At 44.4% G+C, this 27,771-nt stretch overlaps 1 protein-coding gene and 1 long non-coding RNA gene across 2 annotated transcripts in view; both read left to right on the forward strand.

Annotated features, from left to right (window-relative positions):
- GPR176 (G protein-coupled receptor 176) overlaps window positions 1-27,771 on the forward strand; it is an 88,194-nt gene that overhangs the window by 56,614 nt on the left and 3,809 nt on the right. The window contains exon 2 of the mRNA XM_040411754.1: window positions 23,458-23,710. Coding sequence (XP_040267688.1) covers window positions 23,458-23,710 — 253 coding nt within the window. The remainder of the gene's footprint in view (window positions 1-23,457; window positions 23,711-27,771) is intronic.
- LOC120981945 lies at window positions 5,465-8,884 on the forward strand. Its single transcript, XR_005774816.1, has 3 exons — window positions 5,465-5,602; window positions 5,738-5,739; window positions 8,872-8,884. It is a non-coding gene; the product is annotated as an uncharacterized LOC120981945 (long non-coding RNA).

A 27,771-nucleotide genomic window follows, 5' to 3' on the forward strand; every position in this document is an offset into this window, starting at 1 on the left:
GAGGTCTCTCTGTGACCTCACGCTGTGCGCCGCTATACACAGCCAGAGCCGACAGCAGAATGAAGAGGATCGCGATGGTGACCAGGAGCAGAAGAGGTAAGTGGTTTTTTATTTTATTTGCACTGGGGGCTTATGGCTGACATGAGGGGGGCTTATGGCTGACATGAGGGGGGCTTATGGCTGACATGAGGGGGGCTTATGGCTGACATGAGGGGGGCTTATTATGGCTGACCAGAGGGGGGCTTATGGCTGACCAGAGGGGGGCTATGGCTGACATTGGGGGGGTGTTATGGCTGATGGCTGACATTGGGGGGGGGGGGGGTGTTATGGCTGACATTGGGGGGGGGTGTTATGGCTGACATTGGGGGGGGTGTTATGGCTGACATTGGGGGGGTTATGGCTGACATTGGGGGGGGTTATGGCTGACATTGGGGGGGTTATGGCTGACATTGGGGGGGTTATGGCTGACATTGGGGGGGTTATGGCTGACATTGGGGGCTGATAGATGGCTAAAGGTTTGGGGGTTGATCTAAGCCATTTGGGGTCTGATCTGAGGTCTGATTAACATTGGGGGTCTGATCTGAGGTCTGATTAACATTGGGGGTCTGATTGCTGGTCTGACCTGAGGTGTAATGAATTTTTTTTTTCTTATTGTTCTCCTCTAAAACCTAGGTGCATCTTATAGGGCGAAAAATACGGTACAGTGCAGCAGAGACCAGTGCAGCAGAGACCATAGTCAGTTTATATAGTCATTATATAGTGTTATATATTTTAATATGCACCTTGTGTTTTGTTATGCGCATGAATCAGTCGCCCCCCCCCCCCCCCCAAGCCCCGCCCAGAACCCCCGCCCCCTTCCCCCCCCCCCCACCCGGTCCCTGGGAAAATTGTCTCGCATGAAACCGGTCCTTGGTGCAAAAAAGGTTGGGGACCACTGCAATAGAGGACTTTTAACCCTCCCGACGGCCTTTTGGCTGGCAGATGGGCCTATTTTATGGTAGGGGCCTGGAGCTGCAGCTCCATCAGCCCCTACGTTAATCCGGCCCTGCATGTGCTGTGTCATTTGAACAGATTAGGCTTGGGGCTACTCCTACCTAAGTAGCCCCCCTATTTTGCATCCTTTAACCCCTGTACATCCGCTGCAGGGAAACTACCAGGCTGGCGGGTCCTAGCTGTGAGAGACCAGGTGTAGCAGATGAGCAATGCGGCGGCTGTGCCTACTGAGAAGAGAGGAGCGGCTTTGGGCATAGACCACCTTTAAATCAATGTTCTACAACGTTCAAATATTGAGTGTCACCAGGAGTGATTAACAAACCAACAAGCGTAACAGTATCACCTAGAGTGAACTACAAACATTAGGGTGCATCCTCACTGGGTGTATACGCAGCAGATTTTACATCACAGAATTGAGGGCAGAAAATCCTCAGCATTTTAAAAGTAGTAGTCTAGGTGCATGAAATTAAAATTTCATCCACACACACGTCACATAGAAAGTGCGTAGAATCTGCACAGAATCTTATGCTGTGGATTTCTACCCTAGATTTCATCATTTGCAATGCATAGGAATCTAAACCCTATGCTTTCTGCCGTGGATTTTGTGTGCAAAATGCATCATGAAGTGACAGATCAGTTCTTGATGTGGATTTCCATTTTTTTTTTAACAGATACAATTTTTTTTTTTACAGTTAAATGGTCCTATCCAGGGGCAGACTGGGAACTTAAAGTGTCCCTGGAAAAAAAAATACTAAAAGTGGCCCTATTTTGTAGTTGGGTCCAAATTGATGGAAGGCAGGGCCAGCAATAACATATTGTGGCACATTGTATTACCCCAACAGAGCCAGATACCACAGGTCATCACAAAATACTGCCAGCAGCACAAAATACATCCCCAAAAACTTCCACTGGCCGGCCGTGAGGAGAGCTTAGGTGGCCCCCTGGGCATCGGCCCACCGGGAAATTTCCCTGTAAGGTCTATGGCCAATTTGCCACTGGTCCTATCCTTTTCAACAAGCTTCACATATATCAATAGTACAGGTGGACATAATAAACTTTGTAATATCTTAGTAAAGGAAATTGCATCTTTCTCCATCTAGCAGCTCATTTCTATGAAGAGCTAATAAAAGGCTTTTTTCTCTGATAACATATATTACAAAATTTCTATATTTTCCTGTACTATAGATTTTTCGCCCCATAAGACACACTTTTTTCCCTCCAAAAGTGTGTGTGTGGGGGGAATGGCAGTGCGTCTTATGGGGCGAATGCTGGCATTTTTACATCGCAGGCTGCGATGTATCAGCGGGGAGGGAGGAGGGGCTGGAGGCAACTTACACCGGGCCCCGCACACACAAGCATTCAGATGTAAACTGTAAGCAATTGATATGTTAACTGTAGGCAAACCATATTTAAACTAGCGCAATCCGCGTACCTTAGTACTCACTATTGAACGCCCGTACTTGCAGGCTGGCTGGCCAGTCACTCAAGTCCTCATGGTGCATTCTCCGCCCACTTTATTAATGAAGCAGGCGGAGCATGCGCCGTAAGGAAGTGTGTGACTGGCCAGCCTGCCTGCAAGTACGGGCGTTCAATAGTGAGTACTAAGGAACACGGATTGCGCTACCTTGTAGTTTAAATATGGATTGCCTACAGTTAACATATCAATTGCCTACAGTTAACATCTGAATACTGGTGTGTGCGGGGCCCGGTGTATTAGAGTACAGTGACTGTAACGGGCCCAGCAGCGATTTTAACACCAGTTGCCGGCCCCCACTTGTATTAGGGTCACTATTTAGTGTACATAGGGACACTGTTATGGGGGATATCTGTGGATGACACAGATATAGCATAAGATGCTATAGATGTGTCATCCACAGATGCCCCCATAACAGTGTCATCCACAGATGCCCCCATAACAGTGTCATCCACAGATGCCCCCATAACAGTGCCATTCACAGATCCCACATAACAGTGCCATCCACAGATCCCCCATAACAGTGCCATTTCTGGAGCATAATAATATTACAGGCTATAGCTACTAGAGAGGGGTCGTTGATCCAGGGAGTTATTCTGATTGCCTGATTGGAGTCGGGAAGGAATTTTTTATTCCCCTAAAGTGGGGAAAATTGGCTTCTACCTCACAGTTTTTTTTTTTGCCTTCCTCTGGATCAACTTGCAGGATAACAGGCCGAACTGGATGGACAAATGTCTTTTTTCGGCCTTATGTACTATGTTACTATGTTACTATCCACAGATCCCCCATAAGTGCCATCCACAGATTCCATATAACAGTGCCATCCACAGATCCTCCTCATAACAATGCCATCCACAGATCCCCCATTACAGTGCCATCCACAGATCCCACATAACAGTGCCATCCACAGATCCCCCATAACAGTGCCATCCACAGATCCCCCATAACAGTGCCATCCACAGATCCCCCATAAGTGCCATCCACAGATTCGCTATTACAGTGCCATCCACACATCCCCCCCATAACAGTGCCATCCACAGATCCTCCATAACAGTGTGTCCTCCACAGATCCATAACAGTGTGTCATCCACAGATCCTCCATAATAGTGTCCTGCACAGACCACCATTAGTTCAATCAAAACCCACCAAAAGCACACCATTTTGGTTTAAAAAATTTTTCTTATTATTTTCCTCCTCAAAAACCTAGGTTGCGTCTTATGGGCAGGTGCGTCTTATAGGGCGAAAAATACGGTATGTAAAGTTTTTGAAAGTGTAGTAAACATACAAACTTTACATAAATATTAAGATATTAATCTGTAATGATACATACTGTAGTTCCAAATTCGTATTCTTTTTAATCACAATATGAAATGCTGCAAGGTTACAATGTTGAATCGTGCAACTAGAAGCATTGCACCTAGGGAAGTATACAGAAGTGAGGACTCCATGTGCCACAGTAAAGTCTTCATGCACCGTGCTTTCCACGTGCATGCAGCGGTATGTATTTTAGCCAAACATTGTGCATTTGACAAGCGAGGTCTTCATATCTCAGAATGGCAGGAAACCTCTACAAGCCGTTTTATGTTAGTACGGTATATTCCAGGTTTTTACAGATGTGAATTACTGTTCTTCTCATTTGCAACTGCAGATCTATGGAATATACTGTGTACTTAGGAATTCAAGTATGGCCTTGCTATTGAGTATGTGACAGTGCAAAGAAATAATATTGGTTATACATACAGGTGAAACTCGAAAAATTTTAATATTGTGCAAAAGTTCATTTATTTCAGTAATGCAACTTCAAATTAGAATATTGTGAAAAGGTTCAATATTCTAGGCTCAAAGTATCACACTATAGTCAACTAATTAATCCATACCCCCTGAGCAAATGGTACCTGAGATTGTGACTTTGGGGTTTTCATAAGCTGTAAGCCATAATCATCCAAATTATAACAAATAAAGGCTTGAAATATCTCGCTTTGCATGTAATGAGTCTATCTCATGTATTAGTTTCACCTTTTCATCCCTCAGGCAGAGTTTGCAAGACTTCTTACCTCATTTCAGTTTAGACACCAACCCTCCTCTCTTAAATATTTAGGAATATATATTCCAGCAGATGGAAATCACTTATTTAGCCTAAATTACCTGCCCCTATTGGATAAGATGTTAAAAGAGCTTGCGGCCTTCAATAAAAAGGATTTGTCATGGTTTGGGCGAATAAATGCCCTAAAAATGGACATTCTACCCAAACACCTTTATGTTTTTCAAGCAATCCCCCTTACACCGCCATCCTCCTTTTTTCGAAACTTGAAAACAGCATTTGCCCGTTTTATTTGGGGACATGGTAGACCACGGATTGGCTTTTCCACCTTAAACAGATCGGGGTAGGCCTTCCAGACCTCAAACTATATCACACAGCGGCGTCCCTGACTAGACTATTGGATTGACAACACAATGGAACAACAAAGCAATGGGTGGGATTGGAGCAGAATCTCTACTCTCTTCCACTTAAACACATTTCATGGATTGCCCCTGAGGTCCGTCCACAAATAAACAGACAGAACACTTTGTTACAACAAACGCTTAAACTATAGGATTCCTTGACTCAGAAGGGTATTTGCGCTAGAAGACTCAGTCCACTCACCCCAATTTTCTATAATCCAGCTTTCCCTGCTGTCATGAATACGGATTTTTTTCTTGGTATGCGAGCTACAGACGATCCCCGTTTCCACCATCTCTTGTCGGGAAATCCTTTACCTTTATTTTCCACGATATCCACAAAATTCCCAAATACACAGATATCCTGGCTAGAGTATGAACAATTAAAATCATATGTTTTGTCCAGGGGGGAGCAGTGCTCTTTCGGATCCACCTTAACTGAGACCGAAAAGTTGTTTACAATGTCCTCTCCACCGACACACCTAATCTCTCTGCTGTACCAGAAATTACTGGCAGATTCATACAAAGATACTCCGAGCTTTATCCCGGGATGGGAATGCAGCATGCCGGGGCTCCCTATGGAGGATGCGTGCATGAGCGTACTAGTGATAAGGTGCCGAGGATAGTAGTACTCACGGTTTAGTTGTCCCTTGGGGCCGGCAGTGCAGTGGATGGAAAGACAGTACAAAATCCTCCGTTGCAGGGAACACCAGCCAAATGTTGGTTGAGGTGCCCTTGATGGTAATTGGTGTAAGGTGCTTTCACGGCTGGGCCCCTCTGTTCGTGACGCCAGCACCGTAAGGCGGAGAAGTGGAATGATGAGAGAGGCAGTGGTTGAACCAAGCAGGAACTTTACTTGTCAGATGTAGTAAGGCATCCAATAACATCACTTTGTCTTTCATACAGATGGCAAAAAGGGTAAAGCTGCAAAATCCAAATTAGCAGGCTACTTATGGTGAAGTGCATAGGTTACCTCCAGCCCACTTGAGTGAAGGATGATTTTCTTAGGGCTCTTTCACACCTGCGTTGTTGTGTTCCGGCATAGAGTTCCGTCGTCGGGGCTCTATGCCGGAAGAATCCTGATCAGGATTATCCTAATGCATTCTGAATGGAGAGAAATCCGTTCAGGATGCATCAGGATGTCTTCAGTTCCGGAACGGAACGTTTTTTGGCCGGAGAAAATACCGCAGCATGCTGCGCTTTTTGCTCCGGCCAAAAATCCGGAACACTTGCCGCAAGGCCGGATCCGGAATTAATGCCCATTGAAAGGCATTGATCCGGATCCGGCCTTAAGCTAAACGTCGTTTCGGCGCATTGCCGCATCCGACATTTAGCTTTTTCAGAGTGGTTACCATGGCTGCCGGGACGCTAAAGTCCTGGCAGCCATGGTAAAGTGTAGTGGGGAGCGGGGAGCAGTGTACTTACCGTCCGTGCGGCTCCCCGGGCGCTCCAGAGTGACGTCAGGGCGCCCCAAGCTCATGGATCATGTGATCACATGGATCACGTCATCCATGCGCATGGGGCGCTCTGACGTCATTCTGGAGCGCCCGGGGAGCCGCACGGACTGTAAGTATACCGCTCCCCCGCTCCCCACTAGTGGAGTACACGCCGGATCCGGACAACGCAAGTGTGAAAGAGGCCTTACTTGGGTTTGGTTCCTGGTCTTGCTCTGATCTCTCAACCTTTCACTATTAGTTTAGATGCTCTGTAATTGAGTATTCTGACAGATGTCCTTTCTGTACTTGATTATGGTGTTGCTGCCGGAAGCCTAGAATCTCTCCACCTGATGCAAAGGAGTCTGGATACTGATAAATGACAGTTAACTTCCTTTGCCAATATAGTGTTTAGTTCAATGATCCAACAACCCAAGGGTGATCTCCCTCATGGCAGGCAAACACTCTGCTTCATTATTTGAAAAGGTTGTGGTCTTCAAAGTCATAATCCACTTGATACCCCGGAAGGGTACTCTACAGCGTGGGATCCTATAGTCCTGATCTTTGGACTCGATGGTTGAAACCAGTTAGTTCTCCTGGGCAAAGCCCAGGAGGACAGAAACAAGACTGTCTCCTCTCCTGCCTCCTAACTCCTCCACTCCTATTCTCTACTCCCCTTTCACTTCCTGCGTCTGCACTACATAAGTAGTGTGTTAGAGACCTCTAGTGGTGAAAAGTATGTAGTGCAGGCTACCAGCCTGAAATATGGATTTAGCAGCATAGACAAAGAAATAGTATAAAATAACATATTACACAACAATTTGGAGTGGACCATACACACAGGAGTGGAACACTACATTCCCCACTGCTTTAAATAAAGTCGGCCTCGACTTTTTGGGTTTGCTAGTTGCTGTGGATCTCCTCACCGTCACCTGGAAAACACCAAAACATGCGCCACACCCATATATACTTTAAAGTTCAGCATTACATTATATATTATTTTTCAAGTTAATCCAGTACATTCAAGCGCATAAAAGAGGTGCATATAAATATACATTATCAAAATATCACATTGTTAAATACTTTGGCGCAAAGGGAAAAATGGGCGTTGTTCTCTTTTATTTGCTTGACGGTGACAAAACTGGGCGTAAGTATAAAAACAAGCAATACAGTCCATAGCAAAAGTCGATAGAGTGCAAAGTCCAACTCAACATTGAGGTAAAACATTTATAGTAAGAAGGGTTAAAGTGCAAAACGTTTTGGTGTTGTAAACATGACTATTGCATAAAACAATCACAGAAAATGTCCTTCTGGGTACATAGTTTAAAATGTTGCATAATTTTTGTTTCAAAGTCCCAGTAAACCTGAGAAGGGGGTAAAAAGGGGGAAAATGGCGCAAAAACCAAAAATGCGCAAATGGAAAATTTTTATGGCTTTGCTCTGCTGCAAGTCCAGCAGGTAATCCTGAGAAAGGTTGCTATGAAAAACCCAGTAGTCTTGGTAGTGACTTGAGTAACTGCCACTAGGGGGTGCAACAAGCACAAGTTCTACGTGGGGCAGAAATATAGTTGTTTTTTTGTTTGTTTGTTTTTTAGAAGTGGCCACCCGGCCTACTTACAAATAAGTGTCCTCTTCTTTAGGAACTATTTCTGTTTGGGGGCGGATCCTGTGTCTGGTATATGTCTGCCTCTCCGGTCTCCATCTCTGCAGCGGGTTTGGTACAATAGCATCTGCAGTGGTGGAATCCTCTTCTGGCTTGTGCGCAGGGGGTTCAGGTGTCCCAAACCCAGCCGGTCTTTCTGGGGCTCGGGGTTGCGCAGCGACAGGCTCCAGAATGGCTCTCTGGTAACTCCAGTTTCCACCTTTTGGCTGCCGATAGGGGTAAGGCGGCAGCTACTCACTCTTTCTAACTTCTCTTGGAACGCCAGGCACACTTGCTACCTCAGGCAGCGATGCCATGTTTCTCTTGGAGCCAGCACACATGACAAAATCAAGTAAGAATGTCCAATCGTCACACAACTTCTGCCTTTTCTCCAGCCCGCCCCCTAGGTTCACTTGCATGGGGGAAGGGGGGGGGGGGTGCAGACATTGTAATTCATGTTAGGCATCTTGTGGTGCAGGGAGAATTATTTTCCCGCACTTTCAAGGGGCGATATTCAATTTTCCCGCTTCTAGATGGGGGTGTCACCAGTTCTTCCACTGTGATGGCGCAGCACAAATTATTCCAGAAGCTTCAGGTGGCCATTTAAGATGCATAGAAAAGCCCATTCACTGACAGCAATCAGTTGTACTGACACAAAAGTATGCGATTTTCCAGTTTTCAACAATGCAATTCGACAGTAGGGGTCTTATACAGTATCCCCCTGCAACTTTCAAGTAATTTAAGCAATTCTGCCGCTTAATAAAGACGTTTGTATTACAGCACATATAAAGTCTCTCAACTAGACAATGGATATGGTCAATAAACGGTGTACAGTTCATTTAAAGGCACAGAGGGGTTTTTGATTATCCTATTAGTATGAAATCACCCAGGGCACTCTCTGTTGTAGGGAACACCAGCCAGATGTTGGTTGAGGTGCCCTTGTTGGTAATTGGTGTAAGGTGCTTTTGCGGCTGGGCCCCTGTGTTCGTGACGCCAGCACCGTAAGGTGCAATGAGGCGGAGAAGTGGAATGATGAGAGAGGCAGTGGTTGAACCAAGCAGGAACTTTACTTGTCAGATGTAGTAAGGCATCCAATAACATCACTTTGTCTTTCATACAGATGGCAAAAAGGGTAAAGCTGCAAAATCCAAATGAGCAGGCTACTTATGGTGAAGTGCATAGGTTTCCTTCAGCCCACTTGAGTAAAGGATGATGTTCTTACTTGTGTTTGGTTCCTGATCTTGCTCTGATCCCTCAACCTTTTACTATTTGTTTAGATGCTCTGTAAATGAGTATTCTGACAGATGGCCTTTCTGTCCTTGATTATGGTGGAGCTGCCGGAAGCCTAGAATCTCTCCACCTGATGCAAAAGAGTCTGGAGTCTGATAAATGACAGTTACCTTCCTTTGTCAATATAGTCTTTAGTTCAATGATCCAACAACCCAAGGGCGATCTCCCTCATGGCAGGCAAACTCTCTGCTTCATTATTTGAAAAGGCTGTGGTCTTTTAAAGTCATAATCCACTTGATACCCCGGAAGGGTACTCTACAGCGTAGGATCCTATAGTCCTGATCTTTGGACTCAATGGTTGAAACCAGTTAGTTCTCCTGTGCAAGGCCCAGGAGGACAGAGACAAGACTGTCTCCTCTCCTGCCTCCTAACTCCTCCACTCCTATTCTCTACTCCCCTTTCACTTCCTGCGTCTGCACTATATAAGTAGTGTGTTAGAAACCTCTAGTGGCGAAAAGTATGTAGTGCAGGCTACCAGCCTGAAATATGGATTTAGCAGCATAGACAAAGAAATAGTATAAAATAACATTATATTACACAACAATTTGGAGTGTACCATACACACAGGAGTGGGACACTACAGGAACAGGAATTAGGAACTAGCTTGGAACGCTCTGATCAACAAAAAGCATTTTTATTTTCGCACAAGCTTTCTATGGCATGCTCAGGAAAAAAACTATAAGATTTTGTCACGTTGGTACAGATATCCAGTTAGACTACATAGAATTTTTCCTACTGTCCCGGACTCCTGTTGTCGATGTGGCAAAGAAAAAGGTACAATGGTACATATTTGGTGGGGTTGTGAACTAATTAAGCCTTTCTGGGACAAGATTTCTGGAATTTTCCATAATATCACGCAGAAGATAGTTGATAACCCTCCTCAAATAGCGCTACTCTCCATTCTACCAGGCTCCATTGCATCCCAAAAAAAGAGCTTGCTGAGATTCTGTATCACAGCAGCTAGATCAGTAATACCTAGACACTGGCGCTCGGCACGTGTACCTACCATAAGAGAATGGTTTCAGGAAATGCAGCATATTGCCACAATGGAGGAGATTTCCTTGGAAGCAACAAATCAGTACTCAAAATACCTAAAGACTTGGGCGAGCTGGATAGACTCTGAGGATTCCCCTGAATTTCTTTCTTTACTAGCTGCTTAACCCCTTAAGGACCGGACTCATTTTCACCTTAAAGGGGTTATCCCACTTTGCATTTTCATACTTACCTGCTGCCTGCGCGCTGTTCACTTCCTGGATTCTGGCTGGGGGCGGGCTTCATTTTGATTGAAGTCTTCTCCCGGCCGGGCCACACGCTGGACTGAACGCGCACGCCGCCGCTCATGCGCCATGGTGACTTATTCCTGGCCAGTATATACAGAGCTGGCGTGCGCGTTCGTGGCTCTGTACTATTCTGGCCAGGAAGTAGTCACAATCGCGCATGCGCGGCAGAGTGCGCGTTCAGGACAGCGAGCGGCCCGGCCGGGAGAAAAGAAGGAGTATTCTGCGCAAGCGCGGCCACCGGGATTCCGGAGAAGGGCGGTGGCCGTAACCAGGGGAGACCAAATGACAACAATGAGGTAAGTGGGGATGAATTTTCTCGTAAACAGTGGGAATGGGTTAATCAAATATATTTACAAAAATGATCACTGTCAAATCATTAACAGATTTAACAGTGATCATTATGATGGGAATAAGGACCAGGCCATTTTTTAAAAAATCTGACCAGTGTCACTTTATGTGTGAATAACTTTAAAACGCTTTTACTTATCCAGGCCATTCTGAGATTGTTTTTTCGTCACATATTGTACTTCATGACACTGGTAAAATAGAGTTTAAAAAAAATATCTTTTTTATTTATTAAAAAATACCAAATTTACCCAAAATTTGAAACATTTGCAAATTTCCAAGTTTCGGCACCCTGTTCCGATCACCGCCCACCGTGCGGTGGTGATCGGAAATACACAGGGTGTACCTGTACGCCCTGTGTCCTTAAGGACTCAGACATCAGGACGTACAGGTACGCCCTGTGTCCGTAAGAGGTTAACTTATTGATGTTTAATCTATAAACATCTCCCTCTCGTTTAGAAGGTGGGACTCACCAATTTTTTTTTTTCTCTCTCTCTCCCTTCACTCTTTCCTGTTCCTCTTCCTTCTTCTTTCATATTCTTTAACCTAAATATCTATATGATATATATGTTCAGTTACTTTCATATGAGATACTGTATATTCGCAAGGTACAATTATGTCTATTGATGAGTATTATAACAACAACTCATATTAGTATATCAGTTCTGCAAATACATATTTGAAGCTTGCATTATTGTAACGTTCAATAAAAACTGTTTAAACATAGTTTCACCTTTTCAGTTTCATTACGGAAATAAATGAACTTTGCACGATATTCAAATTTTTTCAAGTTTCACCTGTACATAAAGACTGAAGACATGCTCGGTAAGATTGTGCCACATGTCTGGAGCACAGCTGTGCGCCTGCATTTATTACAGCAATTGGCGGCTAAAGTATCATTGAAGCAACAGCTGTGATCAGAAGCAGAACATCATGTAATGAAGCCATAAGCTCAGGCACAGGCTGCCAGTTACAAGGATGGGATTTTTCCATCTTCAGTAAGGACCACTTCAGTCTGCTAGTCAGGGGGTCTAGAAGCTCCTTCTAATTACTGGTACAAAAAGGGCATATGTAGGAGGGGGTCAGGTGGTTATACTGTAGATGAAGTGCTTTTGTAATAGGTATGTTGACTCTATAAAAAGAGTGGACCGTAAAGGATTTCTAGATCACACAGGGGTGAGGGAATTAATTAGGATTTTGTATGCTAGTTCAGTAGAGGTGACTAGTAAGCCAACAGAAGCCTACTGAGTAATAACTTGGTCCCCGACTACTCTAGAGCTAATCACCAGGGTACTGCCTCTAGCATCGCCCGGGTATTGTCTCCTTGCTTGTCTAATTTGCTTTAAAAATAAATATATATGCACAGACTTAAATAACATGCAAGTAATTTTGTACCAGATATATATTAATATATATTAAATACAGTGGTCCCTCAAGATACAAAGGCCTCAGAATACATTATTTTCAACTAACAATGGTTTTTCCTGGACCATCCTAAGTTGAAACTAGACTCAACCTTAGATTGTGAGCCCCATTGGGGACAGGTTGATGCTAATGTCTGTAAAGCTTTCAGTTCCTACAGGGCTCTGATAAAGTGAAAGCTGAGCTCTGATTGCTTGCTATGGACAACTAAGACATTTTTACTATTTGAAGATATTGGAGGCGGGATACTTTTTTGTGGGCCACCTTGTAGTAACTTGAGGGACCACTGTATGTGACAAAGTAATCTGCTCTCTTGATGCCCCTAAGGGTGAGTTCCTACTTCGTTATTTGGTCAGGTATTTCCATCAGTTAGTGCTCATGCCCACAAACATGTGCGCCCAGTGCTGCGGACCGCAAATAGTCATCCGCAATGCATGGACACCGGCCATATGCCTGCCGTTTGCAGATGTGGACCCATTCACTTGAAATCATGTTCTATTTTTTTGCCGTGTGGAGGCACGGACTGAAATACCATGGAAGTGACCCATAGTGCTTCCATGGGCTTCCACTCCGTGGCTCCATTCTGAACCGCTCCATATCCTGTGGATTGCGAACCAATTCAAGTGAATGGGTCTGCATCTGTGATTCGGAGTACACACGGCCGGTGCCCTTATATTGCGGACCCTCTGTTTATGGGCCGCAACACGGGCACGGACGGCACATGTTCGTGTCCATGAACCCTTATTGGGAGTGAGTCAAAACCAGTAGATCTGCACCTGTTCTGTGTTTAGAGCCGTACCTGGTCTTGGCTAACAATAACTGATGGAAATAACTGACCAACTGACTGGTGTGAACTTGGTCTATGGGGTTCAACGGCATGGACTGGAACTACTTCTGTGCATTAATGAAGTATTAATGAAGTTGGGCATTGGCAATTGCATTTTACCATTTTTGGTGCCATAGTGGCCTCCATTACAAGGGATCTAGGTACCAACATGCATGCCGAGCCCACTCTATACCTTTCCTTGTGCCAGACAGCTTCCAATGAATGTAGTGAGAGCAGGCCACAGCTTTAGGCCTCATGCACACGACCGTAGTTCGGGTCCGCATCCGAGCCACAGTTTTTGCGGCTCGGGTGCGGACCCATTCACCTCAATAGGGCCACAAAGGATGCGGACAGTACTCTGTGTGTTGTCCGCATCCTTTGCTCCGTTCCGTGGGCCGCAAAAAAAGTGACATCAGACACCCCCAGCCAACAGAGAGCAGGCCCTGTGCCCTCACCTGTTCTCAACCTGCCTCTGTCCTTCCCTCCACTAGGCGAGCAAATAGTGATGAAGAGAGTGGCGTGGGAGCTGGTGTTGCGAGTGGTCAGGCTCCTGACCCAGAGACTCTTGAGGAGGACATCAGTGACGTGCAGACAGTACTCGATAATGATGATGATGTAGCTGATCGCACTTGGGATGAAGGGGCTTGATTATTATTATTTTCTTTATATAATAATGTAATATTATAAAATCCGGTGTCTCCATGATAAATATGCAGCGTGGGGGCCCCGTGTGGCTTCTACACACTTGCAAAATAATCCTTCAGCTGGGCGAATAGATGCCGGATGACCGGGGCGCTCCATGACATTCCCAGGAGTTTTTGTTGGGAGCAGCGGTTCATTTATGAGACGTCCATATAATGCAGGGGGAATTCGAAGACCCTCTCCATCTCCATGCACCACAGCATGTCCTCCTTCCCATCCATGATGACTGGGAACTTGTGATGTTTTCCCTGATGAAGAGACCAGGGGCTGGTAGTTATGGTTTGAATCTTGATGAACTCCGCTACTCTTCCGGGCTCCAAGCAATCTTGAAGCTTTGTCTTCTCATTGTCTGTAGCTACTAGAGGCCTGTTCATGCCAGGCAGGTTCCCCCAGAAGTATCTGGCTCGATGAGCAGCCGATACCGCACTTGCATCAATCTTGACAGGATTCGTCTCCAGGTGGAGAGAAATAGTTTTTTGGAATGCTTTCTCCATCGCAACCACGTTCTCAAATAACCAGAAGACTGGCCGATTCTTTCCTGTCTTAGGCAACACTTCATTGAGTAATTGTGAAAAGTCAAAAAACTGTTGTCCACTGCCCCCATAAAGCATTTCTGGTGCGGGTTAACCACAGATAATTCATTATAAGGACTGCTAATTATCAGACTGAATTGTCCCCATTCTTCAGTCTGTTTCCTGGTTATATTCTGTATGTCGCCCACATATACAATCTGCCCTGGATGGCATACCCGTCCTATCATGATGGCGTCCTCACACACCTATTTTACTTCTGTTATTGAATGTTACAGTTCTATGTATACTGTGCATTAGTAACTGTTAGGTGAATTTCACACGAATCTGCTCAGTCTGGGAAACACTGTCCATGTAATAGCTGCATTTCCCAGGCCAAACACTGCTCCTCTAACCCAAACTGGGTCCTGGGTTTTGAGAACAGTACAGAAGACCCACAGTCAGGCATCAACTCACAGGCCGCTATCAGACGAGCGTATTACTGTAGTGCAGCGGCGGCATGAAGCGCACGGCGTCATAGCAACCAATGACGCCGTGCGCTCCTGCTGTCAGCAGGAATCCAGGCCGGGATACCACAGACTGTTCACGCCCGTGGAACACGGCCGTGTGCATTCGGCCTTAATCAACTCCATAGCAAACACGTATATATTTCCACTAATGCATTCTCTGCTGTGTGTATATCATTCCGAATTCAAAGCCTCATAGATTACGGAGAAAAACAGACAAAAATACTTACATGGGGTAGGGGTTATATCTGGCGTTATAACATGACAGAAGTAAAGCACAGATGGTGTACACTGGAAACGAATCCCTACATTGGAGGCGAACCTTCACTTAAATTCATGTTAAACGTTGACAGAAACTTTAAGGGCATGTTCACATGGTAGATTCTGGTGCAGTCAAAATCCACAGCGGCTGTTCATTTTGGATGACATGGAGCGCATAGAAGCTTAGCGCCACTGAATGGAGCTAAACCGTAAGCTGACACCTGTATAGAGCTAAACCGTAAGCTGACACCTGTATAGAGCTAAACCGCAAGCTGACACCTGTATGGAGCTAAACCGTAAGCTGACACCTGTATGGAGCTAAACCGCAAGCTGACACCTGTATAGAGCTAAACCGTAAGCTGACACCTGTATAGAGCTAAACCGCAAGCTGACACCTGTATGGAGCTAAACCGCAAGCTGACACCTGTATGGAGCTAAACCGCAAGCTGACACCTGTATGGAGCTAAACCGCAAGCTGACACCTGTATAGAGCTAAACCGTAAGCTGACACCTGTATAGAGCTAAACCGCAAGCTGACACCTGTATGGAGCTAAACCGCAAGCTGACACCTGTATGGAGCTAAACCGCAAGCTGACACCTGTATGGAGCTAAACCGCAAGCTGACACCTGTATAGAGCTAAACCGCAAGCTGACACCTGTATGGAGCTAAACCGCAAGCTGACACCTGTATAGAGCTAAACCGTAAGCTGACACCTGTATAGAGCTAAACCGTAAGCTGACACCTGTATGGAGCTAAACCGCAAGCTGACACCTGTATGGAGCTAAACCGCAAGCTGACACCTGTATGGAGCTAAACAGCAAGCTGACACCTGTATAGAGCTAAACCGCAAGCTGACACCTGTATAGAGCTAAACCGTAAGCTGACACCTGTATAGAGCTAAACCACAAGCTGACACCTGTATGGAGCTAAACCGTAAGCTGACACCTGTATGGAGCTAAACCGCAAGCTGACACCTGTATAGAGCTAAACCGTAAGCTGACACCTGTATAGAGCTAAACCGCAAGCTGACACCTGTATGGAGCTAAACCGCAAGCTGACACCTGTATGGAGCTAAACCGCAAGCTGACACCTTTATGGAGCTAAACAGCAAGCTGACACCTGTATAGAGCTAAACCGCAAGCTGACACCTGTATAGAGCTAAACCGCAAGCTGACACCTGTATAGAGCTAAACCGCAAGCTGACACCTGTATGGAGCTAAACCGTAAGCTGACACCTGTATGGAGCTAAACCGCAAGCTGACACCTGTATAGAGCTAAACCGTAAGCTGACACCTGTATAGAGCTAAACCGCAAGCTGACACCTGTATGGAGCTAAACCGCAAGCTGACACCTGTATGGAGCTAAACCGCAAGCTGACACCTGTATAGAGCTAAACCGTAAGCTGACACCTGTATAGAGCTAAACCGCAAGCTGACACCTGTATAGAGCTAAACCGCAAGCTGACACCTGTATGGAGCTAAACCGCAAGCTGACACCTTTATGGAGCTAAACAGCAAGCTGACACCTGTATAGAGCTAAACCGCAAGCTGACACCTGTATAGAGCTAAACCGTAAGCTGACACCTGTATAGAGCTAAACCGCAAGCTGACACCTGTATGGAGCTAAACCGTAAGCTGACACCTGTATGGAGCTAAACCGCAAGCTGACACCTGTATAGAGCTAAACCGTAAGCTGACACCTGTATAGAGCTAAACCGCAAGCTGACACCTGTATGGAGCTAAACCGCAAGCTGACACCTGTATGGAGCTAAACCGCAAGCTGACACCTGTATGGAGCTAAACCGCAAGCTGACACCTGTATAGAGCTAAACCGTAAGCTGACACCTGTATAGAGCTAAACCGCAAGCTGACACCTGTATGGAGCTAAACCGCAAGCTGACACCTGTATGGAGCTAAACCGCAAGCTGACACCTGTATGGAGCTAAACCGCAAGCTGACACCTGTATAGAGCTAAACCGCAAGCTGACACCTGTATGGAGCTAAACCGCAAGCTGACACCTGTATAGAGCTAAACCGTAAGCTGACACCTGTATAGAACTAAACCGTAAGCTGACACCTGTATGGAGCTAAACCGCAAGCTGACACCTGTATGGAGCTAAACCGCAAGCTGACACCTGTATGGAGCTAAACCGCAAGCTGACACCTGTATGGAGCTAAACCGCAAGCTGACACCTGTATAGAGCTAAACCGTAAGCTGACACCTGTATAGAGCTAAACCGCAAGCTGACACCTGTATGGAGCTAAACCGTAAGCTGACACCTGTATGGAGCTAAACCGCAAGCTGACACCTGTATAGAGCTAAACCGTAAGCTGACACCTGTATAGAGCTAAACCGCAAGTTGACACCTGTATGGAGCTAAACCGTAAGCTGACACCTGTATGGAGCTAAACCGCAAGCTGACACCTGCCACGGCTTCAAGTGACATTTGTCCAGACACCATGCCAAAAAGGGACATGAATGAATGAAATTCTGCAGATTTGCAGTTGCAGATTTTCATGTGGCAAATCCGCAGCATTGCCCAGTAGCAGCAAAGTGGATGAGATTTTAGGAAATCTCCTCCTGATGCTGCATAAAAAAAATCTCCAGAGTAGATTGACCTGCGGTGCGGATATGAAATCTGCAGCATGCCAATTTATGCTGGGGATCTCTACTATGGATTTCAACATTTGAAATGGAGAGGGTGAAATTCATTACCATTTCTGGATGTAAAGCTGCACGTAATGCATGTGGTTTTTACCATGGATCTGCATCAAATTCCACAGCAGACTTTTTGGGCTGATTTACATAACTGTGATCAGTAGAGATGAGCGAATTTCTTGTTATGAAATTCTTTCACGCTTCGTTTGGTGGTAAAATGTGAATTGCATTATGGATTCTGTTACCACGGACCATGAACGCAATTCTATGACGCAATGCATAACGTAATGCCTTTGGAGGCATTTCGTTATTCATTTCGTCATAATAGAAGTCTATGGGCTGCATAATGGATCCGTCCCGTTTCCATTATGCAGGGGAGTCCTTTCCTGCATAACAGAAACTGGACGGATCCGTTTTGCAGCCCATAGACTTCTATTATGACAGAATGAATAACGAAATGCCTCTTAAGCCAGTCCGTTATGCATTCCGTCAAAAAATTTAGTTATGGTCCGTGGTAACAGAATCCATAATGCAATTCACATTTTACCACCAAACAAAGCGTGAAAGAATTTCATAACAAGAAATTCGCTCATCTCTAGTGAATATCTATCATATGAATACAGTATCCACCATCAGATGTTATCATAAACCACTGTGATACAGTTAGGCTCCATTCACACGTCTGTAGAATGGGTCCGGATCCGTTCCGCAACGTTGCGGAACGAATCCGGACCCATTCATTCTCTATGGGGCCAGAAGAGATGCGGACAGCAAACAGTGTGCTGTCCGCATCCGCATTTCCAGAGCGCAGCCCCGATCTTCCGGTCCGCGGCTCCCCAAAAATATAGAACATGTTCTATTCTTGTCCGCAATTGCGGACAAGAATAGGCAGTTCTATGGGGGTGCCGGCCGGATCCGCAATACACTACGGACGTGTGAATGGACCCTTAGTTTGGGTCAGGGGAGCCATGCATGGACGGCGTTTCTCGGGCTGATTGTGGTCTGTGATTCAGCCCTTAGGCCTTCTGCACACGAACGTGTTTTTTTCCCCGTTTACGTTCTGTTTTTGTGTTCCGTATACGGAACCATTAATTTCAATGGTGGTTTGTAGAGTGAAACTAAATCGCACCTCCTCATTCCTATACTATTGACTACTGTATGTAATAAGCAGCATTTCTTATGATAAAACATGGCTATACAGCGGTTATATCAATCATTTGCTGTGCACTATAAAGAGGCAATTAGTATACAGTTTGATCAAAGAGCATAGGCCCACTTACCGCGACCAAGTTGCCTCTTGTTAAGTGGGAACCTACTCTAACCGTAGCGCAGTGCCGTGTGGCGACCACCGCGTCTCCACACTGCTCCAGCAGGCAATGGGATCCAGCAGCCAACCAGCTACCCCGCTGTACAGTGGGCCTATGCTCTTTGATCAAACTGTATACTAATTGCCTCTTTATAGTGCACAGCAAATGATTGATATAACCGCTGTATGGCCATGTTCTATCATAAGAAATGCTGCTTATTACATACAGTAGTCAATAGTATAGGAATGACGAGGTGCGATTTAGTTTCACTCTACAAACCATGATTAATTTCATTGGTTCCACAACAAAAAATGGAATGTGTTTCATATGAATTCCGTTTCTGTATTTCCGTTTTTTCCATTCCGTTGAAAGATAGAACATGTCCTATTATTGCCCGCAAATCACGTTCCGTGACTCCATTCAAGTCAGTGGGTCCGCAAAAAAAACGGAACACATACGGAATGCATTCCATATGTCTTCCGTATCCGTTTTGTTTTTGCTGAACCATCTATTTAAAATGTTATGCCCAGCCCAATTTTTTCTATGTAATTACTGTATACTGTATATGCCATACGGAAAAACGGAACGGAATAACTGAACGGAACCGGAAACAATACTGGGAAAAAAAAGAAAGAAAAACGGATTCGGGAAAAACGGCCTGCAGAACACTGAAAAAGACATACGGTCGTGTGCAGGCAGGAGGCCTTATGCTGTATTTTCAGCCACATGTGGACATACCCTCAGTATATGTACATGCAGCAGATTTCTTGCAGAAAACCTGAATGGGGTTGTTTTTGAATTTCTACAACCTCCATTTACTCCAATATGACAAACTAGGAGTACGAACATTGGACAAATTTAAACTGATTGTTGGAGTGATTGAGTAATGCAGTAAATGCCATGTAAATAAGATTGTAGATATCTGTCCACCCCGATCCTCACTTTCCAGTACATCAGTTTTCTTACCTTTCTCTCCACCATCTACTTCATAAGGAATGTATAATTGGTGCTTTCAGCTTGTGTTCACTAAGAAAACTGTCCATGTGTTCATTTTGCTGCAGAAGACATAAGTAACTTTTTCACTAAGATTGGTAAAAATTTTTGCCACGGGTGGGTTCACATATGTGTTATATATTCCGTTAAATAGGGTTATAACGGAATATCATGGAATTTAAGGACAGAATGCAAACCCTTTAGCGGCATTCCACTTTGATCCGTTCCATGGGCACAAATAACGGTTCTGTCTTGTTCTGTTATGTAAGACAAAAAAAAAAGTCCTGTCGACAGCGTGGCAACCAATACTATCCAGTCTTAATGATGACTATTAGTGTTGAGTGAAACTTTGCTTCAACCGAAGTTGCTTCGTCCAAAACTTCGGAAAAATACTGTACAGAGATTCGTCTCCATAAAGTATTAGAATGTATGGGCTCTGATGAGCCGAAGTAAGTTATTCGCGAGGTCGCGCGTGACTTTGTTGAATAACTTCGGTAGTTGATTTTTAAAGTGAAGAACCACTTTAAAACTTAAAACCAAACTCGGCTTCGGGTCCGACTAGTACCTCGGTGTATGGAGTGGTCTTACAAGCTGAACCTGTTTCATATGCGGCAGTTGCCAGCTGTGTGATATAGCAGACATCCGGACGCAATGACCGGATCAGAGATAACTCCAATACTGGTAATTTAACCACTTAGATGCCATGATCAATAGCGACTGAGGCATCTGAGGGGTTGCACAGAAGGAGGGGTCACAGTTGCTATGATAGCCTGGGGCTTTTTGAAGACTCCCAGGCCTTTCAGAGTAAGCTACCTGTTAAGTTGTGTCAGTGGCAGGGCTTGACAGGCATACAGTAACAATCCAATAGATTGTACCAGTATACTATTGCAGTCTATACCAGTATACTATTGCAGTCTATAGTACAAGCAATAAGAGGATCGCATGTTAAAGTCCCCTGAGGGAAATAATAAAATTACAATGAAGAAAAAAAAATTAGACCATCCCCTTTCCTTCCCCTTGTTATTGAAACATCTCTATAGAAAGGGACTGAATTCGGCGTTTACTTGCTATATTTGGTCAGGCAAGCACCCCTGAATTTCTTTATTGAAACCATATCTCACAAAGGACCAGGGAGATTTAAATTTCCCAGACGTCCGAGGCTATGGTCCCTTTCACACGAGCGAGTATTCCGCGCGGATGCGATGCGTGAGTTGAACGCATTGCACCCGCACTGAATACCGACCCATTCATTTCGATGGGGCTGTGCACATGAGCGGTGATTTTCACGCATCACTTGTGCGTTGCGTGAAAATCGCAGCATGCTCTATATTCTGCGTTTTTCACTCAACGCAGGCCCCATAGTAGTGAATGAGGTTGCGTGAAAATCGCAAGCATCCGCAATTTTCACGCACGGTTGCTAGGAGACGATCGGGATGGAGACCCGATCATTATTATTTTCCCTTATAACATGGTTATAAGGGAAAATAATAGCATTCTGAATACAGAATGCATAGTAAAATAGCGCTGGAGGGGTTAAAAAAAAAATATATATTTTTTTTTAACTTGCCTTAATCCACTTGATCGCGGAGCCGGCATAAGGTACAAGCATTTTGTAAAGACATCTTAACATTTACCTGACGAGCTGATTCCGATGGCTCCTCTCCCCTTCCTCTTCCACTCTATAACACCGATCGCGGACACCATGAGGGGAGGGTTAAATTGCCACCTCTGGTCCATATTATTATTATGTAGGTTACGCTGTGCATCATAGCAGATCTTACTTGACCTTGGTCTGACTAGGTTCCTTTTCTTAACTTTTTTTAGCCTGTTTTACACTGCGGCAGTAGTTCTGGTAGAGAACAGCCTGCTGGACCTCTCTGGATCCGGCATTGCCAGATGTTACCGGAAAGTTTGCCGGCCCCATTGTCTATAATTGGGTCCGGTGGAGATGCAGCCGCTATCTGTCAAGTATGCTGGCATTCGGGCGGACAAATACCACTGCATGTGCTGGAACAGCCTGTTGGAACTACTGACGGCACTGTGCAACATGCCTTACCCTTCACTTGGAGGGAAGCAATTTAGCATCTCAATGTCATTGCAATAGATTGTCTTCATGCTGTAGCTAGATGTTTTTTATATGATGGACAACTTTTCTTTATGTAACACAGTTTTCATGTGTTAGAATTTGTTTAGAAAAAAGCCAGAAAATCTATCAAAATTTCCGTAATATAAAAAAAAATTGCAATTCGTTATTTTTTCAGCATCTTGCAGGGACTAAATAACATAAGACTAAAATCTGCCACTGATTCTGCAGCAGAAATCAGGTGTCTGGTAATTGCATTGAGAAGTCAATTTACCATTGACTTCAATGTCAAAAACCATGTGCACACCTTCTAAAAATGGTAGAGTTTTTCATCATGCCTGATGAAGTTGGTGGTCCGTCGGTGAAACACGTTGCATAGTGGCCATTTTCATTATTGTTTGTCATGTTTGATGTATTTTTATTGTGTAAATAAATCATGGAATATTTTAGCTCCCCTGTCACTGCTTTTTTATTTTTGTGATCGGTGACCCAAGCTGGAGGTTCTGCTGAAGAAGGGGCGCTGCTTCCAGACCACATACACATACATAGCAGAACCTCCTCCAGTGAGTTATAGTCCCCCGGGCCCTGGATGATCACCAGTCTAGCAGAGTTCACACAGGGAGCGAGGCCCTCTTTATAGCTCTGTATAAGACATACATAATACAACTCTTTTCATGAACCATAAAGATCACTGATTAGCAATAGATGGCTCACAAAATTGTTATGACCAACAGTAAGAATTTATGGGTCATTGTCAAATTTTCTTCAGCTGTCCCATACCTTCAAATGGATCTTGTAGAAATCCATGTGCTTGCTGCATGGACAACCCCACTGAGATGAACAGAACTGATTGTTAGTCACAGTAATTTCTGCCATGTGTGAATATAGCCTGGCATAGATGCTTATACCATTGGGGCTCAGGCACTCACCATATAGGTGCATGTGTCTATTCTGTACAAATCAAACAAAAAGCTAATTATGGAGTGCTTTATCAGTATGTGCGGAGGTATTCTTCCCCAGAACCTTTCCTTTTATGGCAGAATATCATGGACAACCACCCCCATTTTAACCTTATGATAATCTTTCTATGCATGGTTTATTGAAATGAATGAGCGCCATTCCATTGGTCGGTGTCCCAATTGACAGACCTTTTGCGCTGGACTTTTTGTGATGCACATGACTGACACATCATACAGCTTTTTCATAGTAAAAATACTTTAAAACTTTGTATTGTAAAATAATCTTGATATGCATTTCCCTTTTGTCTTTTAGGGAACATTATTGTACTTTGGTCGACCTGCAGAACAACCGTCCTGAAATCTGTAACCAACCGCTTCATGAAGAACCTTGCTTGCTCTGGTATCTGCGCCAGTTTGGTGTGTGTGCCTTTTGACATTGTGCTCAGCGCCAGCCCGCAGTGCTGCTGGTGGATTTACACCCTGCTTTTCTGTAAGACCATCAAATTCTTGCACAAGGTCTTCTGCTCTGTCACCATCCTTAGTTTTGCCGCCATCGCTTTGGATAGGTAAATGCTTTTTTTTGTATAATCGTCAAAGAATCTTTTGTAATTCATTTGTTACGAGTGTATGTTTCTTGTGAACTAAATCATTTAATAACCATTTAAAGTATAACTCAGGGAAGAAGGGATGCAAATGAGCTCTTAACAAGCTCTGTCTCTGATGCCACCAGATGTAAGGCAGCTATCCTATAGGTCAGGGCTTGACACTTTAAACAGGCTGTAAGACATGACTCAGATATAAAATAAGCCAGCACCTCATCTGCAGATGCAATGAGCAGGACACTGGTACAGTGGGTCAGCTATGCAGTCGGTCAGGATATATATATGTACTAGTTTGTGACGCCAATTGCAGCTTGCGCAGGGCCCTTTAAGATGTAATAACTCAGGTACCAGGTGAGGAATGCCAGAGGGGGATAATGTCTCTGTATAGTAGGTATGGTAGTGTCAACGGTGTCTCCTACCTTGGTACGGTTGTACTCCTGGATCCTGGCTCACTTGCAATAAATAATGAGTGTGGTCAGTAGGAGTAATTGAGGAATCAATGCAATCCAGACAGGAAATATAATCCAACTCGTCTTTACTTGATGCAGCTTGAATCCATACAGTTGCAGCAATAGTCTTTAGGTCCCAGCAGGTATTGGCAATATGTGGCAGGAAATAATATATATTCTGCTTCTTGACATATGCCTAAAGGATCTGGCAGGTATCTATCTTCTGCTCTGTCTGTGGTCTTCTTGATTTGGGCCTGACTAGCTGAAGGAGGAATTTGGCTTCTCCTGGTCTTTGGATTAAACACTCACAGTTCTGCTCACAGGGAATGGCTTCCTGGAGATCTGTAGATCTGGAGGTGGCTGCTTGCTTGTCACCAGCTGAGGTAGATGACTCAGTCTGGGAAGGGATCTTTGGGCCTCAGCCGAGGCTGGATCCTAGGTTGGGATCCCTGTTTCTGGGAGCTCCTACCAACACAGCCTTCCCCAAGGAGGGGGCTGGTACACACTAACTAGAACTTCCTTTCCTCCCCATGAGGTAGGATGTGGGAACATTCCACTCCTCCTCAAAGAGGGGGGAGCTAGATTGGAATGAACTATTCCAGGCTAGATATACTTACTGAACTAAGATCCTGTTACATACTGCTGCCACCTGCTGGTGTACATGGAAACCACAGCATGGTATATAAAACAGGCCTGGAAAATACATACAATAATGAATGCAGTGTTATATTACACAAGATGACAATACATATGCACCTGACATGATGCAGCGGGGAGACAGAAGTTTAGTGACATACTTCAGGATGTTACACAGACAGCTGTTTTGGGGGTGATTGCCCCTCATCAGTGCAGAGCAGAGTACTGGCTTAACTGTGTGAGAGGCCTAAGTCAGGATTTGGGGGGGTACTATCTCTCCTGAGGGAGAGAGTACCTAAGTCACCGTTAGGAGACTTGTAGGCCATATATGCTCCTCTGGAATTCTGGGAAGAAAGGGATGCAAGGAATTCTGACTTAGGCCTCTCAGTTAAGCCAGTACTTTCTGCTCTGCATTAATGAGGGCCAATCACCCTGAAACAGCTGTCTGCAGATGAGGTGCTGGCTTATTTATTATCCTAGTCATATCTTAAGGCCTGTTTAAAGGGTCGAACATTGATTTATAGGATATCTGCCTTACATCTGGTGGCATTAGAGGCAGAGCTTAATAAGAGCTCATTTGCATCCCTTTCTTCCCAGAATTCTAGAGGAGCATGTATGGCCTAAAAGTCTTCTCACGCCGATTTAAGGCGCTCTCCCCAAGGAGAGATAGTACCCCAAAAAAAGTTAAACTCAAGCTTGGGTACTAAACTGTAATAGGTCCAGCTGTTTAGCTTACAATGCTACCAGAGGAATATGTTTCTGGGTTATTCCTTCTAGAACAGGCATGCTCAACCTGTGGCCCTCCAACTGTTGTAAAACTACAACTCCCACAATGCCCTGCTGTAGGCTGATAGCTGTAGGCAGTTCGGGCATGCTGGGAGTTGTAGTCTAGCTGGAGGGCCACAGGTTAAGCATGCCTGTTATATAATACATTTAGGTGGAATTCTCCTTTAAACATTATAGTAGACACTCGTATTAGCAGAAATGACCTAACACAATGCTGTTATTATAGACTCTGTATTAACAGATTGAATAATTCCGTTTGGCAGAGGTAAAGGAAATTTTACTCAGTGTCCTGTATTATGTGGATGGTTTCATCAAATAGCTCATCACTACCATCTTAGGGCCCATTCACACGACTGTATGGTTGCCGTACCCTTTGTTGCAGACCGCAAATAGCGCTCCACAATACACAGGCACCAGCTCGTGCTGTGGTGCGGACCCATTGACTTGAATGGCGCTTCTGAGTGTTTACATGGCCTTCTGATCCATGTCTCCGCTCCGCAAAAGATATGACATGTCCTATTATTTGCCATATCTTGCGGATCGCTGACCCATTCAAGTCAATGTGTCCGGAGTACAGAGTTCACAAGGTGCTGTTTGCGGTCCGCAATATGGGCACCACAGCCATATGGTCGTGTGAATGGGCCCTCAGGCCTAGTTCACACTTCGGTGATTTGATGAATGATTTCCATCAGTGATTATGAGCCAAAACCAGGAGTGCCGTCTAATCAGAGATCAGGTATAATGTAAAGGTTTCTACCTGTTCTGTGTTTTGGGCTCACAATCACTAGTGTGAACTAGGCCTTAGTTTAAAAAAATAAATAATTCAGAACATAGCCTGCTGTAAAGAACAACTGTAATTTGGTAACGATTTCCGCAGTGATGAAAATTGCTTGATCATTCCTAATTGTAAAGAAAGTGATTCCAGTAAACCCATGAAAAGGAATTGATCCTCATTCTGTCACTTAATGTTTCCAGTAGCTCTAAAAAATATGAAAAATTATTCTACCTGGTCAACAATAGTCAGCATTTATTCTCAGATTAAACAGACAATAGAAATCCATTTATAACAATGAATATATTAATATCTAAAACATACATTTATGTTGTACAGTGCAGAAACACAGAAACAGCAATTTACAATGGGATTATTGGAGTAGCACCATCTAGTGGATTATGCTGTTGAATTTCTTTTTACTTCATGTGTTAAAAGAGGACCTGTAACCTCACCTGACATGTCTGTTTTAGCAATTTACTTGTGTCCCTCTAATAATAATTCTGGAGCATCTGTTCGTATCACTCTCTAATGTGCCATTCCTTTATTATTCCTGCTAGATGTTATGAATGAATTGCTAGCAGTTTGCAGTGAAGGTCCAGATGGATGTTACCAGTTGGAGGTGCGTCTCTGCTCAGTCTGAGACAATTCAATCAGTGCTACCAGGGTTTGACTGTACAGGGACACATCCCGAACTGGTAACACCCATCTGGTCCTTCATTATAAGCTGCTAGTAATTCATTCATAACTTCTGTTTTATAATAAACGATATATATATTTTGCATATACAATTGTCCCTTTGTTTCACTGCTCGCACAAATCAAATTAAGATACTCGATAAAATAACTTAGAGGCGTTTATGTCCGCCTGAAGGATCATATAATTTTTATTTATTTATATATATATATATATATATATATATATACTGTATATATATATATATATTTTTTTTTTTGATCCTCTCTTATATGAAGATTATTTTTATATAGAAGATATATGACACTTCTAGCGGGAATAATAAAGTAACGGTGCATTATAGAGTCAAAAGACTGATGCTCCAGAATGGGGCAATTTTAAGTAGTTACTAACTATCATGTCTGATATGGCAGGTAACAGACGTGCAGCGCAGAGAGAGGAGTGGTGACCCTTAACTCACCTGGCGCTGGCACCTGGCTGCCCTAGACGGGCTGCTAACCTGTACGCCGATCACATGCCTTGTCCCTGGCTTACCCTGAAAGAAGCCCTAGGTAGTAAGTAGGGCGATAGGACCACTAGTCCTCACCACTGACACCTAGGGTAACAACAGGGAAAGGACAAACAACACTAACACCACAAACAATCCCCGAAGGGAGTCAACAAACAGGAGAGAACCAGAGAACCGG

The sequence above is a fragment of the Bufo bufo genome, chromosome 11, assembly GCF_905171765.1.
Source record: "Bufo bufo chromosome 11, aBufBuf1.1, whole genome shotgun sequence".
Lineage (NCBI taxonomy): Eukaryota > Metazoa > Chordata > Amphibia > Anura > Bufonidae > Bufo > Bufo bufo.